General features: G+C 45.8%; 1 protein-coding gene across 1 annotated transcript in view; it reads right to left on the bottom strand.

Moving 5' to 3' along the window:
- Window positions 1–16,605, bottom strand: part of LOC120988554 (A.superbus venom factor 1-like) — a 413,068-nt gene that overhangs the window by 221,791 nt on the left and 174,672 nt on the right. Inside the window, exons 13-16 of the mRNA XM_040416077.1 lie at window positions 9,409–9,612; window positions 4,545–4,706; window positions 4,325–4,454; window positions 2,586–2,660 (exon numbers count right to left, since the gene is read on the bottom strand). Of these exons, the coding sequence (XP_040272011.1) occupies window positions 2,586–2,660; window positions 4,325–4,454; window positions 4,545–4,706; window positions 9,409–9,612 (571 nt within the window). The remainder of the gene's footprint in view (window positions 1–2,585; window positions 2,661–4,324; window positions 4,455–4,544; window positions 4,707–9,408; window positions 9,613–16,605) is intronic.

Here is a 16,605-nt window from a genome sequence, read left to right as displayed (position 1 = left end):
CATGCGGACGTCTGAATGGAGCTTTACAGGGGGGTGATCAATGACAGGGGGGTGATCAATGACAGGGGGGTAATCAATGACAGGGGGGTAATCAATGACAGGGGGGTAATCAATGACAGGGGGGTGATCAGGGAGTCTATATGGGGTGATCAGGGGCTAATAAGGGGTTAATAAGTGACGGGGGGGGGGTGTAGTGTAGTGGTGCTTGGTGGTACTTTACTGAGCTACCTGTGTCCTCTGGTGGTCGATCCAAACAAAGGGGACCACCAGAGGACCAGGTAGCAGGTATATTAGACGCTGTTATCAAAACAGCGTCTAATATACCTGTTAGGGGTTAAAAAAAAACACATCTCCAGCCTGCCAGCGAACGATCGCCGCTGGCAGGCTGGAGATCAACTCTCTTACCGTCCGTTCCTGTGAGCGCGCGCGCCTGTGTGCGCGCGTTCACAGGAAATCTCGCGTCTCGCGAGAGGACGCGCCGGCGCGTCCACTCGGAATGAATCAACCACCTCCAGGACGCGTCTGTGCGTACAGCGGTCCGGAGGTGGTTAAGATGTATCCGAATCTGAATTTTTGGAAATTTTGGAAAGAGTGAGAGAGAGAAATAAATACATAAAAAAAAAGCAAAAAACATGAGAGAGGGAAAAAAAGGAGTCCTGGGAGAGAGTCTCATACACAAATTTGTAGGTGAATTGGAGCAATTTTCGATTTGGGTAGAATCGGATTGGTAGACAGAAATGGCCGAATTTTGAACAATTCACTTCTATAATAGAGTTCAAATTTGACATGAAGCCTGAGGATCTTCAGCGTTACCAGATACCTGTCCTAGCTGAAATGGACCTTGTAGTTTAGGAAATCCAAGACCCTCCTCCTGTATTTTCACCAAAGTTGCTCCACTTTCCCCGACAGTTGGTATATAACTCCTTCTAGTCTTTTAGGACTTATTAGCAAAACATATATTTTTTTGTTATTTTTTATGAATTGTTGCACTTTCTCTCCTCCCTAAGCTCTTGAATTCAATGACAGCAATAGCAAATAATGAGTGACACTGACATATATAGCTTTGTGGAAACGCATGTTTGACGGCGTTAAAAACACACTGCAATGTCAGGCGTCATGCTTTTTTTTATATTCCAAAGCTTCCAAAAAATGTCCTTTATTGAGGGGCAGATGGTGTTTAACCGTTTTAACCCCTGAGGTCTTTTTCATATTTTATTTTTTTTAAATGTTTTTCACTACCTGCCTTTCTGGGACCATAACTTTTTTATTTTTCTGTTCACATAGACACATGAGGGCTCGTTTTTTTGCACTTTCTAATTCCACCATTTAAGGGGGTTGTCTCACTTCAGCAAATAGCATTTATTATGTAGAGAAAGTTAATAGAAGGGACTTACTAATGTATTGCTATTATCTATATTGTATACTTTGATGGCGGATTCATTTTCCCATCACATTATACACTGCTCGTTTCCATGGTTATGACCACCCTGCAATTCATCAGTGTTGATAGTGCTTGCCACTATAGAAAAAAAGCAGTAGCCAATGTGAGCTCCCGCAGTGCCAGCCACCAGAGAGGCCGGTGCTTTTTTGTATTTTTTATTGTTTATTTTCATTTTGGGGAAAGGGGGGGTGATTAGAATTTTTATTTTTTTCATTTTTTTTATTTCTACACTTTTTTATAGTTGCTATAGGGAATTATCAAAAGCAATCATCAGATTGGTTCTCTCATACACTCCAATGCATTGGAGTGTATGAGAAATACATTGTATTCCTATGAAGCCCTGTCAGAGGAATGCCTAATTACGAATGATAGCTAAATTGAATCTGATTTATATGGGGGGAAAATGGGGCAATTGCTCAGTGTTAGCAGCAGAATGTATGACATTGCTGTGCTGGTAATAAGCCTATAAAACACTTATGTCAGCGGCTGTATGAAACACAAGACTGAGTGACTAGTTCTTGCCTCTCTGTGCTTTCCCTGATAAAACCGTAATCAACCTAATTATGACATTATACTTCCTCAATCCTCTATATTGCTAGCTTGTGTCTGTAATTGCTTTTTGGCAGACACAGCCACAACACAGGCTTTCAGATAACTATCTGCACACATAATAGTATGTATGGTGTTCTGGGCAAAATGACATGCCAGAATCCTGCCCCCTGATTGGCTGACAGGCTGTCTGTCAGCCTCTGAGCCAATCAAGGAAAGCCACTTCCCTCAGTGTAATATGGTCCTTTATCCTCCCTCCAGTTTTCCCCGCCAATTTTCACAGTAAAATGGCACCGGTGACTTTTTTTGTGATTCATCCAAAGCGAACTGCAAAAACTTGTGATTCATTTTGCAGTAGAATTTTTATGAAAATCCTAACCCTAATTCATTTAGGATTGATTTGCTCATCTCTTACTTTGGGCCATTGGCTTTTTGAGCATACTGTCCACACAACATTTCTTCTCAGTCCCTATATATTGTGATGCTGGAAATATGTAGCAGATCATTGTAGGCTTTGTAACTGCTCTACAAAATATAGAAGCATGCATGGGAGCATGGGATATAGACAATTGACTATTTGATGTCCCAGTTTTACCTATTTTTTTCGGTTCTAGAATCACCAGGCGTGAGGAACGTCTCCTACGCTTCAGATTTGGTTGACATAACGATTCTATGGAAGAAATCAACATCAAATAATTTTCATTATAACTAGTGTCAAGTTTTCCAGCTCCCCCATTTATGACCATGAAGTCCATCTAATGTACCTTATTTTTTTATTACAGAAAGTCTGTTAGTCAGTACTTTGTTAAGATTCTGCATGTAATGATGTAAGGTCTTGAAGTGACCGCCTCCAGATATGTTAGGAATGTTGTTACTTGCTTATATACAGTATTTATACCAAAGTCTGACTTTTATTGTGAATTCCTGCTGTGTTTGAACTCTGTCTGAAACATTTTCCTTGTTTGACACAGGTTTAACTCAAGATGTATGCAACTATTGTATTTTATAGTGGTGTGATTGTTCACATCCTTTATTGTTCTGGTGGCTTTCCAGAAATAAGTTCTAGATGGTCTCATGCCCACTCTAAGATGGGTACCAGTAATTAGGGCCCCTATGTAATATAATTGATTGCGAATTACAGTGGTTGGGCCCAGTAGAGTGTGAGAATGCCCAAGCATGAAGACATTGCTTTGCTCACATCTCTAAAAGGGACTGACCTTCCTGCCAACAGAAGGCATGTGCCAGTGCCCCTGTCTAAATCATGCTAGATGGAAGTACCACAGTAGAACAGAGGCTGCAAGCAGGTGGAAAGTGGGCTATCTGCATGGTTGTGACAGTGGCTGAAGAGTTAGGTATCAAGTTGTTCAGAATATAGCCCTGTATCTGGGAAGATACATATGTTGGACAGCCACCATTGCGACCTATGAATTGTCACCAAAAAGAACATTTACCATAGTTAAAGACTTGTTCCTCTCATTGAGAAGACATATAATTATAAGCCATACCATTATACTGCCATATCTCAGTAAAGAAGACAGTTTTCTACTGCATCTTGACTGTGTTAATGACTTTATTTCTGACTCATCCTTGCCAACCATCTGCTTGGCTTACATATTGTAAAGACAGTCAAACCTCTTTGAGACAATCACCCAAACTTGCATTGCAAAACTAAGTTTTCATGGGGTGATCCTCTCAAAGATGATGGTCAGTATACATAGTTTATAATGGTGCTGAAAAGCTATCACGGGATATCTTGTCTAGATTAAGGGGTGGTCTTCTCAAAGAAATGCTCTTTTGAAAATGCTTACATTTCTAAAGTTCCTCAATTATTACTTAATGTTTTACCTCTTGTAAGTGGCACTAATTATGTTTCTAATACTCTGGATGTACAAAACAAATTAAACAGAACGGTCTGCTGAGTAATATTTAAATCTTTTTATGATTGCTGACCATAATTTAGTCTACAGCTTTTGTGAAAAAGACGTGGTCGGATTTTGATGTTCCATTTTGGACTTATTTGGGCAGTAGTTGGCCATAACCTGAAGTGTTTATTGTTGGAACAGTACCGGATGAAAGTACAATAATTTGTTGTGACGTGACACATGCTGTTTAAAAGGGGAAATAAATCATGTATCGTCAACAACCCATGCAATATACTACATTTACATCATATGGTACTTTTTTAAAAATTAATCAACAGCCAAAGGGGCATGCATCTCAACATAGCACCAGTGTCCCCTTACTCGAGTGATCAGCTATGATCCCAATTTACCCGAAACTTAATCCTTGATGACATTTGAAATCTGAAAGACAGTTTATATGACAAATAATGACCTGATCTCTCAGAAGTTGTCATCTGAAAGCTTGTCTGCAGGGCAAGGCCAGCATCATAAAACACTCCTGGTGCGTTGGCTCCGCTTCCTGGTGTGCAACCAATGTCATATTTTTCCACCAAGTCCCAGATCTTAACAGAAAGAGAACAGACTTTCAGTGAACACTGTGCTTTGCATATGTAATAACTTTGGTAATACATTTTGCTTGATTATTTTTTCACCTTGCGCTGGGAGATCTTTAGTTTATTGTTGATCTCATAGACACCTTTATCCACAGCCACCAGTCCAACGGTAGCTTTATGGTCTGCTTGTAGTTTTAGCTTCATAAGGGCTCCAGGTTGCTGAACAGCATTGTCTTTGTACTTATCTCCTGTTATCACAAGCTGTACAAAAACAGTCAAACATTACAATTATCTCTTCCATCTCCTAGGTCCGCATGAATGCTACAAACATAGGATCAAGGATCGTGCCAACTACAGTAGTTCTATCGACCATGGTATGATAGTTCATAAAAAATGCTGATTCTTGATAATTGGCCTATGTAAGGCTACTTTCACACTCACGTTTTAGGCAGATCCATCATGGATCTCCAAAAACGGATCAGTAACAATAATACAACCGCATGCATCCGTCATAAACGGATCAGTTTGTATTATCTGTAACATATCCAAGACAGATCCGTCATGAACTCCATTAAAAGTCAATGGGAGACAGATCCGTTTTCTATTGTGCCAGATTGTGTCAGAGAAAACGGAATGGAAACGGAACGGAGGCAAACTGATGCATTTTGAGCAGATCCTTTTACATTCAGAATGCATTAGGGCAAAACTGATCCATTTTGGACCACTTGTGAGAGCCCTGAACAGATCTCACAAACGGAAAGCCAAAACGTGAGTGTGGAAGTAGCCTAAATATGCCGCCAAACATCGGACAAACTCACTATTTGTTGGGAGATTCGCTCTTTCATGTGGCACCAAAAATTCTTTATTGTTGGGGACAAATCTCACTGTGTAAACAGGGATATGCTGCTGACAAACAGTGAAACTGCATGGGGATGAAAGATCAGAGTAGAGATTGTTTATTCCCATATCAGTGATCATTGCTCATCATTAGATTCTTTTGCAAGCAGCAATGATCGCTGTAAGTTTCCTCATTCCCAATCATTGCCCACACTATATGCTGTAAAAGGGCCCATAGCCCAAGACTGGGGGCCATTTTTCATCACTGCCTCTGTCTTCATGGTTGGAATCTCTTTACCCTGTTATCTATATAAATTGTCTGTAATCATAACAGTTATGAGACAAGACTCCACGGTGATTGAGATAGAAATTGATGTAATTTAATTGATGGATGGAGGAAGGATGACATCCTTTAGGGCAGACATGATGTCACTGGACTAAGGTTTTAAGATTATATCTCTGGGTCAGATACATGTCACGGTGTGGTTCACTGTGACAGTTGTTGCCGTGCAGGCTGGCTGCATGCCCTTTTGCGTACTGGCTGCAGGCTTTCTCCTGTGTATGCTGGTTGCTTGGGGCTGAGTTCTGGCTGCAGTGTTGTGTGTCAACAGTTGCCTGTGTTTGTGTCTTCCCACATCCATATTTCTGTGGCTCCTGTCACCGATGCTGTTCAGGCTGGCTGCATGCACTTCTGTACTGCCTGTGGGTGTTCCCATGTATGCTGGTTCTGTAATGCGTTCTGGCTGCGGCCTTGTGTGTGTTGTGGAAATTTTATTATACAGACATTTTACTTTAGGATGTGGGTGTGTTTTTATAGATTGTCATCTGTCTCCCTGTGTCTGATTTGGCCAAGGAGCGCTCTAGCAGAGGGTACTTTGGCTTAATCGGGACCAGTGGTAAAAGAGTCACTATGAAAACCTTCTCATGGGCTTGGAGACATATCTGCTTTTAAGACATGCATATCTGCCTTGTCGGTATACTAGTACCGTATACTGACAATAGCCGTAGCAATGCCTCGCAGATAATTTCAAGCCTATGGGAACCAGTAGAATGATCTTTATTAGATACTGATCACCTTTGAGCAGTATTGAATGAGGTCCATGCTGACAGTGATGGGGGGTGGGCGGCCACTTGGCTGATCGGACAATGGACATGACTCATCCTTCCTTATACAGGGATGGGGCGTGTGCATTGTCTGCCCGGCCACATTGGTTGCCCCGCCCTGTCCTTTGACATCACTTCCTGCATGTTAACACTTCCTGTATCCTTGTCTTGGGCCAGCCCCTTTTACACCTTTTGTTAGTAAATAAAAGACAGGTTGAGCAGGGAGGAGAGGGTTGCTCAGAATTTTCAATCAAGATGGTAACATTGGTGTCTCTCTCTGACTGGGGCTGAGAGAAGGAATTCACCTTTTTCCTTACACAAACTTTGATGCGAGCTGATTACAACTATTAATATTGTCTACAACATGTGTGAACATGGTCTGATTATGCATGCATTTGTGTTTGTATCACAGTGCGGTTCTGTTACTCGTTGTTGTGTAGGCTGGCTACCTATAATCTCGTACTGGCTACAGTTTATCCTGTGTATGCTGGTTGTTGTTTGGGCGTGCTGGCTGCAGAATTCTGTGTCTGGTGTGAACTTTCACTTGTGAGTGTATGTTCTGTGCCTCAGGTTACTCCTGGTTCTGATGGGGTTAACATTCCCTGGTCTGTTCTTGGGTGTGGCTTATCAGGTGCCCTCCTTATTGCAGCTATTTCTATCTGTGAGCAGTGGGGTTTGGGGTCAGTCTGTCTTGTGCATTGCTGGGTGTAGCCCCTTGCAGCTGACCCAGGGTGTTTTGCCATCTGTCCTTCTGTGTGATGTCACCTGGTAAAACATTGTTGTTAATGTTGTATCCTGTCTGTTCCATGTTTTGCCTGGCAGTGTAACTGCTTCTGATTCTGTCAGTTCCATGTCTAGCCTGGCAGTGCCTAACTGCTTCTGATCCAGTCTGTTCCATGCCTTGTCTGCAGTGCCATACTGCTTCTGTTCCTCTCCTGTGTATGTCCTGCCTTTGTGAGAGGGCTTCTGGGTTCTCCAGAGGGAGGACATCTAGTCTGTGTGCAGCTCTGCCTGTGACCGCCATGCTTTTGTTCTGCATGGGGTCCAGGCATCTTCTTGTCTGCTGGTTCTCGTTTGTCTTCTGATTAATGTCCATTCCGTTGGTGCTTGTGCAGCACGCCAGACCTGCAGGGTATAGCGACAGTGAGGTCACGGTATGGGCAATCGAGGGTTACTCACTTTTCTGAGGAGAACCCTGGGCAGGAATGCGGCAGTGAAAGGAGAGGCAGACACTAGTTCCTCTGGGGCACACTCTGTAGATAGGGACCTGGCCTGATGGTGTGTGAGGTGCCCTGGATGTTGCAGGTGTTTTGAGTGCCTTAGGTAAGATACCTTTAAGATTCGTGACGCCAGTGCCTGTAACGGTGGCACACCGATTTGTAGGAGTATTAAATGAGTACACAGTTGGTAAACCAAACGTTGCTTTACTTGGTGGAAAAATAGTCCAACTTTGTACAGACAGTAACAGTAGAGGATAATGCAGTCCCTTGAACAATACTCCACAAGCAGGTTTTCTTTCAATAATGGCAGGTATTAATCATGCAAGATACTTGGAGGGCAAACAGTTAATGCTTTGCAGTGCAATACTGCTCTATCGCCTTTAGCTATTCTAGCTGGCTGGATCCCAAGGCCCGGATGCCTAATTGCTGGCTTTAATCCTTGGTATATAAATCCTGCCTCCAGTATGGACCCTTGCTCTTTACTTTATAGTACTTCTGCCCATCAGGGTACTTATCTGAACTTGCTGTATTGTTCTTACTGTAGGGGATGCTGCAGGTTGCTCCCAGGAGGTAACATCTCTTCTATTGGGGTAATCTTCTGAGCTAACTGAGGCTCACTTGATCTACAGGCAGGCTAGAGTTCTTCACTAGCCTCCTGGACGTAGCTAGCAGCCAGGGCTATCAAGCTGCATGTCAGGAGGAGGCCCTCAGCATATCTCTGGCTGGTGCCTTCTCACTTCTGTCTCCACAGACTCCTGACTATGAACTACCTCCTCCCTGTCTGGGCCTGGACATTTATACTAGGGGCTCGCTATCTCCCTCTAGTGTCTAGGATGCCTAACTACACCCTAATAGGCCTGCTATACATAATACAGAGGAAACATTGCATGTAAAAACACATAGAAAAATACATTAAATGCATAGTTAAATATAATATTTCTGTCCCTTGTGAGCAGGAGTAACACGTCACCCAATTGACCCTTGTGTAGTGCCCACGCCTACCTAGTGGGACACTACACTTGCACCAGTGTGGTTCTTTGCATGCAACGGCCAAGTGTACTGGGACCACCCTGGAGGTGCGACCAGTGAGCCCTCGGTCAAGTTCATCCCCACCACAGGGTTTCTGTGAAGAAAGGGGCTCACTGGCTCTATGCCCTCTGGGTTTGGCCTTCTGCCTTGCTGTTGCACTTGGTTTAGTGGTAGGGCTACCATTATTGCCTAATCTGCTTAACATCTGTAATAAAGTATTCAGTTGGTTTCCTGGTCTGTAATCTGCCTGTGTCCTGTTTGCAAGATGTTCAAATGGTCTGCTTGTCCTCCGCAACGTGACAGTATGCTTTACGGAGATCACTCTGTTTGTTCTGTGCCTTGTTTGGTGTTCCGGTGGCCTGCCTGTCCTCCGTAAAGCGACAATTCAGCACTTGGGCTCTAAGCATGTGGCTCCAGAGCAGTTGGTAACACCAGGAAAAAGGAAGAAGGAGGAGTGAAAAGGAAAGAGGAAGGGAAGGAATTTAAGTAAATGGGACAGAAGGTTAGGAAAAGACATGAACTGGAAGAGGAGAACTCAGTCAATGGCAAACAGCAATCATGGTATTATATTTTTGGACCATTGGATACATAAAATAAGTTTGAATCTATCATTAGGTGGCTGCTAGACCTGTATATACCAAACAATGTGTGCTATTAAAAAAGCTGATTGGCCAAACTTTCCCAGAGCATGCACATTGCAGAATTATCCTCTGTTTTAAAATAGATAGAAACATAATACTGATACTATTCTCTCTAATTGTGAATTTTCTTACCGTCCCCATACAGGTATCCTTCACATCAATCCAAACAGAGTCAGCCACAATTTCCCGATCTGCTCCAGTGGTCAAGGTATAGTATGCCAAAATGCGGAATGAAGGGATAAATTCTTCTGTTATTGGCAGTACCATAGTCACAAGAGGCTGGCCCTTCACCCTCGCCTGTGTCCCCACCTTCATTATCCTTCCTTTGTTCATTATCTGTACAAAAAAGGCATGAATGTCAGAGAAAAGAGACTCAAATGTGTGAAATTTGTTGTCTCATAAAAGGAAACTACTGGCAGATAGCTATTAGTGATACATTGATGTATAGAGGTTGGGGATCTTGTCTATGACCATATTATGGATCTGTGTTGTTGTACACCAGTCCTAAAAAATATATATATATATATATATGGACTCATACTATATATGATATCTAGAGATGAGCTAATTTCTCAAAAATTCCCTTAGGTCGGTTCGCCGAAATTTCCAAAAAGATTTGATTTGATCTTAATTTGTGACGAATCACGTTAAAAAACAGCTATTTCCTGGCTGCAGAGAGCCTGTATAGTAGTGTAGAACACTGTGCCTTGCAGCAACACGCATAGGGAGTCTGCTGTGGTAGTGAAACAAAACTGTGAGTCAGTATGACACGCAGATGACAGGCGTCGCTCTTAGAATCACTGCACAATTCACTTCTTTGGGCAGTTACGGGGCCAAAACTGACCAAATAACTCAGGTGTGAACTCAGCCTTACAGGTCGATGTTAGCGTCAGGTATAAAGAACTGTGCAGAGGACCAAGAGCCTACCATAGCGTGAAAGAGCACACTTCTTTTACACAGTTGTCAGCTGATTCCACATAGATGTCTACAGAACCTAGAAACAACACACCAGCTCAACCAACTATCACGGTCCCTCCCATGACAGAGGTGAGAAGATCTGAGAGACTAGTGGCACGTGAGGGTATCTGACAGTCTCTCTGTTTTCATCTTGCAGGGTGTTGTTTGGTAATGACTAGGGATGAGCGAACAGTATAGTTCCGGTTCGTACCGAATTTTGGGTTGTCCGTGACACAGACCAGAACATTTTCGTAAAAGTCCGGGTTCGGGTTCGGTGTTCGGCGCTTTCTTGGCGCTTTTTGAAAGGCTGCAAAGCAGCCAATCAACAAGCGTCATACTACTTGCCCCAAGAGGCCATCACAGCCATGCCTACTATTGGCATGGCTGTGATTGGCCAGTGCAGCATGTGACCCAGCCTCTATTTAAGCTGGAGTCACGTAGCACCGCACGTCACTCTGCTCTGATCAGTGTAGGGAGAGGATGCAGCTGCTGCTGTTAGGGCGAGATTAGGCAGGGATTTATTTACTGAAGTGATCGATATACAGCTGTGTATCATACAACCTCTGCTATTCAATTGCTCACTGTTTTAAGGCTGCCCAGAGCGTTTTTCAGTCACTTTTTTTTGGGGTGATCGGCGGCCATTTTGTGTCTTGTGGTGCGCCAGCACAAGCTGCCACCAAGTCCATTTTTAACCATCAATAGTGTTTTTTTTTTTTTTTTGCTATATCCTACATCAGGGGCTTGGCTGTGCTTGCTATTTTATTGAGGGGTAAAAATACAAATGCCAAAATAGCAGTACCCTAAATCTGGTGTTTCAGCTGTGGCTAGCCAATTGTAATACTGTCTGCTGTCTGCCGAAGCACAGTTTTTGTTCTGGGTTGAATACAATTCCCAACTTAGCAAGTCCCTAAATTAGTGGTTTCTGCTCTATCAGGCCAAGGTAAATCTATCCATAAAAGGGTAGGTATATTAGATTGAAGGTGCGGATAGGGTCATCCTCAATAACTTCACACGCTACCGTGCATTTCCAAGTCTAATTCTGTCCGTAAAAGGAATACCTGTCATCCAGCGCCTAAATACTAGGCCTACAATTTATATTCAGCTAAATCTGTCGTTACTGCTGTGCCTGTATTAGTGTAATACGGTACCTAAATAGATAGCCAGATAGTGTTAGGTGCCTGTAAAAAAAGGCCTGAATTTGAATTCAATACATTGGGCCAAATAATTTTTTTCTTATTGTGGTGAACAGTAACAATGAGGAAAATATCTACTAAGGTACGCGGACGCGGACATGGTCGTGGTGGTGTTAGTGGACCCTCTGGTGCTGGGAGAGGACGTGGCCGTTCTGCCACAGCCACACGTCCTAGTGAACCAACTACCTCAGGTCCCAGTAGCCAGCAGAATTTACAGCGATATTTGGTGGGGCCCAATGCCGTTCTAAGGATGGTAAGGCCTGAGCAGGTACAGGCATTAGTCAATTGGGTGGCCGACAGTGGATCCAGCACGTTCACATTATCTCCCACCCAGTCTTCTGCAGAAAGTGCACAGATGGCACATGAAAACCAAGCCCATCAGTCTGTCACATCACCCCCATGCATATTAGGGAAACTGTCTGAGCCTCAAGTTATGCAGCAGTCTCTTATGCTGTTTGAAGACTCTGCTGGCAGGGTTTCCCAAGGGCATCCACCTAGCCCTTCCCCAGGGGTGGAAGAGATAGCATGCACTAACGCACAACCACTTATGTTTCCAAATGATGAGGACATGGGAATACCACCTCAGCACGTCTCTGATGATGACGAAACACAGGTGCCAACTGCTGCGTTAGGTCAGGGAGGAAGACTGGGTGGAAGACGATGAAGGGGACGATGAGGTCCTAGACCCCACATGGAATGAAGGTCGTGCCACTGACTTTCAGAATTCGGAGGAAGAGGCAGTGGTGAGCCAACAGCGTAGCAAAAGAGGGAGCAGTGGGCAAAAGCAGAACACCCGCCGCCAAGAGAGTCCGTCTGCTATTGGCCACGCCATCTGGGACCGAGCACCCCAAAGGCAGCTTCAAGGAGTTCCATGGCGTGGCAGTTCTTCAAACAATGTGCTGATGACAAGACCCGAGTGGTTTGCACGCTGTGCCATCAGAGCCTGAAGCGAGGCATTAACGTTCTGAACCTTAGCACAACCTGCATGACCAGGCACCTGCATGCAAAGCATGAACTGCAGTGGAGTAAACACCTTAAAAACAAGGAACTCACTCAGGCTCCCCCTGCTACCTCTTCTGCTGCTGCCGCCTCGGCCTCTTCCTCCGCCTCTGGAGGAACATTGGCACCTGCCGCCCAGCAAACAGAGGATGTACCACCAACACCACCACCACCTCCGTCACCAAGCATATCAACCATGTCACACGGCAGCGTTCAGCTCTCCATCTCACAAACATTTGAGAGAAAGCGTAAATTCCCACCTAGCCACCCTCGATCCCTGGCCCTGAATGCCAGCATTTCTAAACTACTGGCCTATGAAATGCTGTCATTCAGGCTGGTGGACACAGACAGCTTCAAACAGCTCATGTCGCTTGCTGTCCCACAGTATGTTGTTCCCAGCCGCCACTACTTATCCAAGAGAGCCGTGCCTCCCCTGCACAACCAAGTATCCGATAAAATCAAGTGTGCACTGCGCAACGCCATCTGTGGCAAGATCCACCTAACCACAGATACGTGGACCAGTAAGCACGGCCAGGGACGCTATATCTCCCTAACTGCACACTGGGTAACTGTAGTGGCGGCTGGCCCCCAGGCGAAGAGCTTTTTGGCGCACGTCCTTCCGCCGCCAAGGATCGCATTCTTTGCCTCCTGTTGCCTCCTCCTCCTACTCGGCTTCCTCCTCCTCTTCTTCCACCTGCTCATCCAGTCAGCCGCACACCTTCTTCACCAACTTCAGCACAGCCCGGGGTAAACGTCAGCAGGCCATTCTGAAACTCATATGTTTGGGGGACAGGCCCCACACCGCACAGGAGTTGTGGCGGGGTATAGAACAACAGACCGACGAGTGGTTGCTGCCGGTGAGATTCATGCCTGGCCTGGTGGTGTGCGATAATGGGAGAAATCTCGTTGCAGCTCTGGGACTAGCCGGTTTGACGCACATCCCTTGCCTGGCGCATGTGCTGAATTTGGTGGTGCAGAAGTTCATTCACAACTAACCCACATGTCAGAGCTGCTGCATAAAGTGCGGGCCGTCTGTTCGCTCTTCCGGCGTTCACATCCTGCCGCTGCTCGCCTGTCTGCGCTACAGCGTAACTTCGGCCTTCCCGCTCACCGCCTCACATGCGACGTGCCCACCAGGTGGAACTCCACCTTGCACATGCTGGACAGACTGTGCGAGCAGCAGCAGGCCATAGTGGAGTTTCAGCTGCAGCACGCACGGGTCAGTCGCACTGCGGAACAGCACCACTTCACCACCAATGACTGGGCCTCCATGCGAGACCTGTGTGCTCTGTTGCGCTGTTTCGAGTACTCCACCAACTTGGCCAGTGGCGATGACGCCGTTATCAGCGTTACAATACCACTTCTATGTCTCCTTGAGAAAACACTTAGAGCGATGATGGAAGAGGAGGTGGCCCCGGAGGAGGAGGAGGAGGAAGAGGGGTCATTTTTAGCACTTTCAGGCCAGTCTCTTCGAAGTGACTCAGAGGAAGGTTTTTTGCAACAGCAGAGGCCAGGTACAAATGTGGCCAGACAGGGCCCACTACTGGAGGATGAGGAGGACGAGGATGAGGAGGAGGTGGAGGAGGATGAGGATGAAGCATGTTCTCAGCGGGATGACACCCAACGCAGCTCGGGCCCATCACTGGTGCGTGGCTGGGGGGAAACGCAGGACGATGACGATACGCCTCCCACAGAGGACAGCTTGTCCTTACCTCTGGGCAGCCTGGCACACATGAGCGACTACATGCTGCAGTGCCTGCGCAACGACAGCAAAGTTGCCCACATTTTATCGTGTGCGGACTACTGGGTTGCTATCCTGCTGGATCCCCGGTACAAAGACAATGTGCCCACCTTACTTCCTGCGCTGGAGCGTGATAGGAAGATGGGCGAGTAGACGCGCTACTGAGAGCATTCCCAAATGTCACAGGGGAACAAGTTGAAGCCCAAGGCGAAGGCAGAGGAGGAGCAAGAGGTCGCCAATGCAGCTGTGTCACGGCCAGCTCCTCTGAGGGCAGGGTTAGCATGGCAGAGATGTGGAAAAGTTTTGTCAACACGCCACAGCTAACTGCACCACCACCTGATACAGAACGTGTTAGCAGGAGGCAACATTTCACTAACATGGTGGAACAGTACGTGTGCACACCCCTCCACGTACTGACTGATGGTTCGGCCCCATTCAACCTCTGGGTCTCCAAATTGTTCACGTGGCCAGAGCTAGCCTTTTATGCCTTGAAGGTGCTGGCCTGCCCGGCGGCCAGCGTTTTGTCTGAACGTGTATTCAGCACGGCAGGGGGCGTCATTACAGACAAACGCAGCCGCCTGTCTACAGCCAATGTGGACAAGCTGACATTCATAAAAATGAACCAGGCATGGATCCCACAGGACGTGTCCATCCCTTGTGCAGATTAGACATTTATAACTACCTCCCCATAACCATATATTATTGTACTCCAGGGCACTTCCTCATTCAATCCTATTTTCATTTTACCATTATATTGCGGTGCAACCCAAAGTTGAATGAACCTCTCCTCTGTCTGGGTGCAGAGGCCTAAAAATTTCTGACAGTGGCCTGTTCCAGTGTTGGGTGACATGAAGCATGATTCTCTGCTATGACATGAAGCCTGAATCTCTGCTATGGGACCTCTCTCCTCTGTCTGGGTGTCGGGGCCTAAATATCTGACAATGGACTGTTCCAGTTTTGGCTGACGTGAAGCCTGATTCTCTGCTATGACATGAAGCCTGATTCTCTGCTGACATGAAGCTTGATTCTCTGCTATGGAACCTTTCTCCTCTGTCTGGGTGCCGGGGCCTAAAAATATCTGACAGTGGCCTGTTCCAGTGTTGGGTGACATGAAGCCTGATTCTCTGCTATGACATGAAGCCTGATTCTCTGCTATGACATGAAGCCTGATTCTCTGCTATGACATGAAGCCTGATTCTCTGCTATGACATGAAGCCTGATTCTCTGCAATAGGACCTCTCTCCTCTGTCTGGGTGCCGGGGTCTAAATATCTGACAGTGGCCTGTTCCAGTGGTGGGTGACATGAAGCCAGATTCTCTGCTATGGGACCTCTCTCCAATTGATATTGGTTAATTTTTATTTATTTTATTTTTATTTTAATTCATTTCCCTATCCACATTTGTTTGCAGGGGATTTAACTACATTTTGCTACCTTTTGCAGCCCTCTAGCCCTTTCCTGGGCTGTTTTACAGCCTTTTTAGTGCCGAAAAGTTCGGGTCCCCATTGACTTCAATGGGGTTCGGGTTCGGGACGAAGTTCGGGTCGGGTTTGGATCCCGAACCCGAACATTTCCGGGAAGTTCGGCCGAACTTCTCGAACCCGAACATCCAGTTGTTCGCTCAACTCTAGTAATGACCACACCTCTTGTTAGGTGCAGCTTGTGGTCATTACTGACTCACACTGCTTAACATGCGGTTGATATTTCCTGCTGGAATTGGTTGTGCTGGTGTGTTGTTCCTTTGGATCTCCTGCTCGTCCATCCTTCTTTAAGCTAACGGCATTTTGTTTTGCATTGTTGTTGTTCGCTTGTGTGTGTTGTTGTCTAGGCCTCAGGAAGATGCTGGTCCTTCATCTGGGAAGGAATCAGTAGTCTCATTCCCTGCCACCTCTCCTAGGGACTTCCAGGGTCTCCAGGGCTTAGGTTCCGGTGTATGAGTATTTTCACCTTCAGGGTCTACTCATACTGGCAGGAGTCAGGGAGAGGTCTAGGGATTCCTAGAAGGTCACCATCACTGTCCCTTAGCTTTGAGGCCTAGACTCCGGTCTATTCCTTCTGTGTGTTATCTGGTATTATCCCCTCCCCATTACCTGTGACATTATAAACTGCCTAAAAACTGTCATTTTTGTTTGTGTCAGTGCAGCTATGGATACTGTTTCTGCACTGGTCAATCGTATGCAGGGACTGTCTTTGAAGGTGGCTGACCTCCGCACAGCCGTCTCGCTGTTTCAGAGACCACAGGCGGTGACTTCCAGCAGCGGGAACGAGGCCTGCCCTGAACCTAAGTTCGCTCTTCCGGATAGGTTTTCCGGGGGAAGTGACGACTTTAAACGGTTCAGGGAGTCGTGCAAACTATATTTTAGACTACGTCCTAACTAGTATAGTGGAAGTCAATGAGAGAACCCGAGCATTGAACCAGGCACCCCCTGCTATGAAGAGGG

This window comes from Bufo bufo, chromosome 1 (genome assembly GCF_905171765.1).
Source record: "Bufo bufo chromosome 1, aBufBuf1.1, whole genome shotgun sequence".
NCBI classification, from domain to species: Eukaryota; Metazoa; Chordata; class Amphibia; order Anura; family Bufonidae; genus Bufo; species Bufo bufo.
Note: the sequence above shows the minus strand (reverse complement) of the source record. Positions and strands in the feature narration are given on the sequence as shown.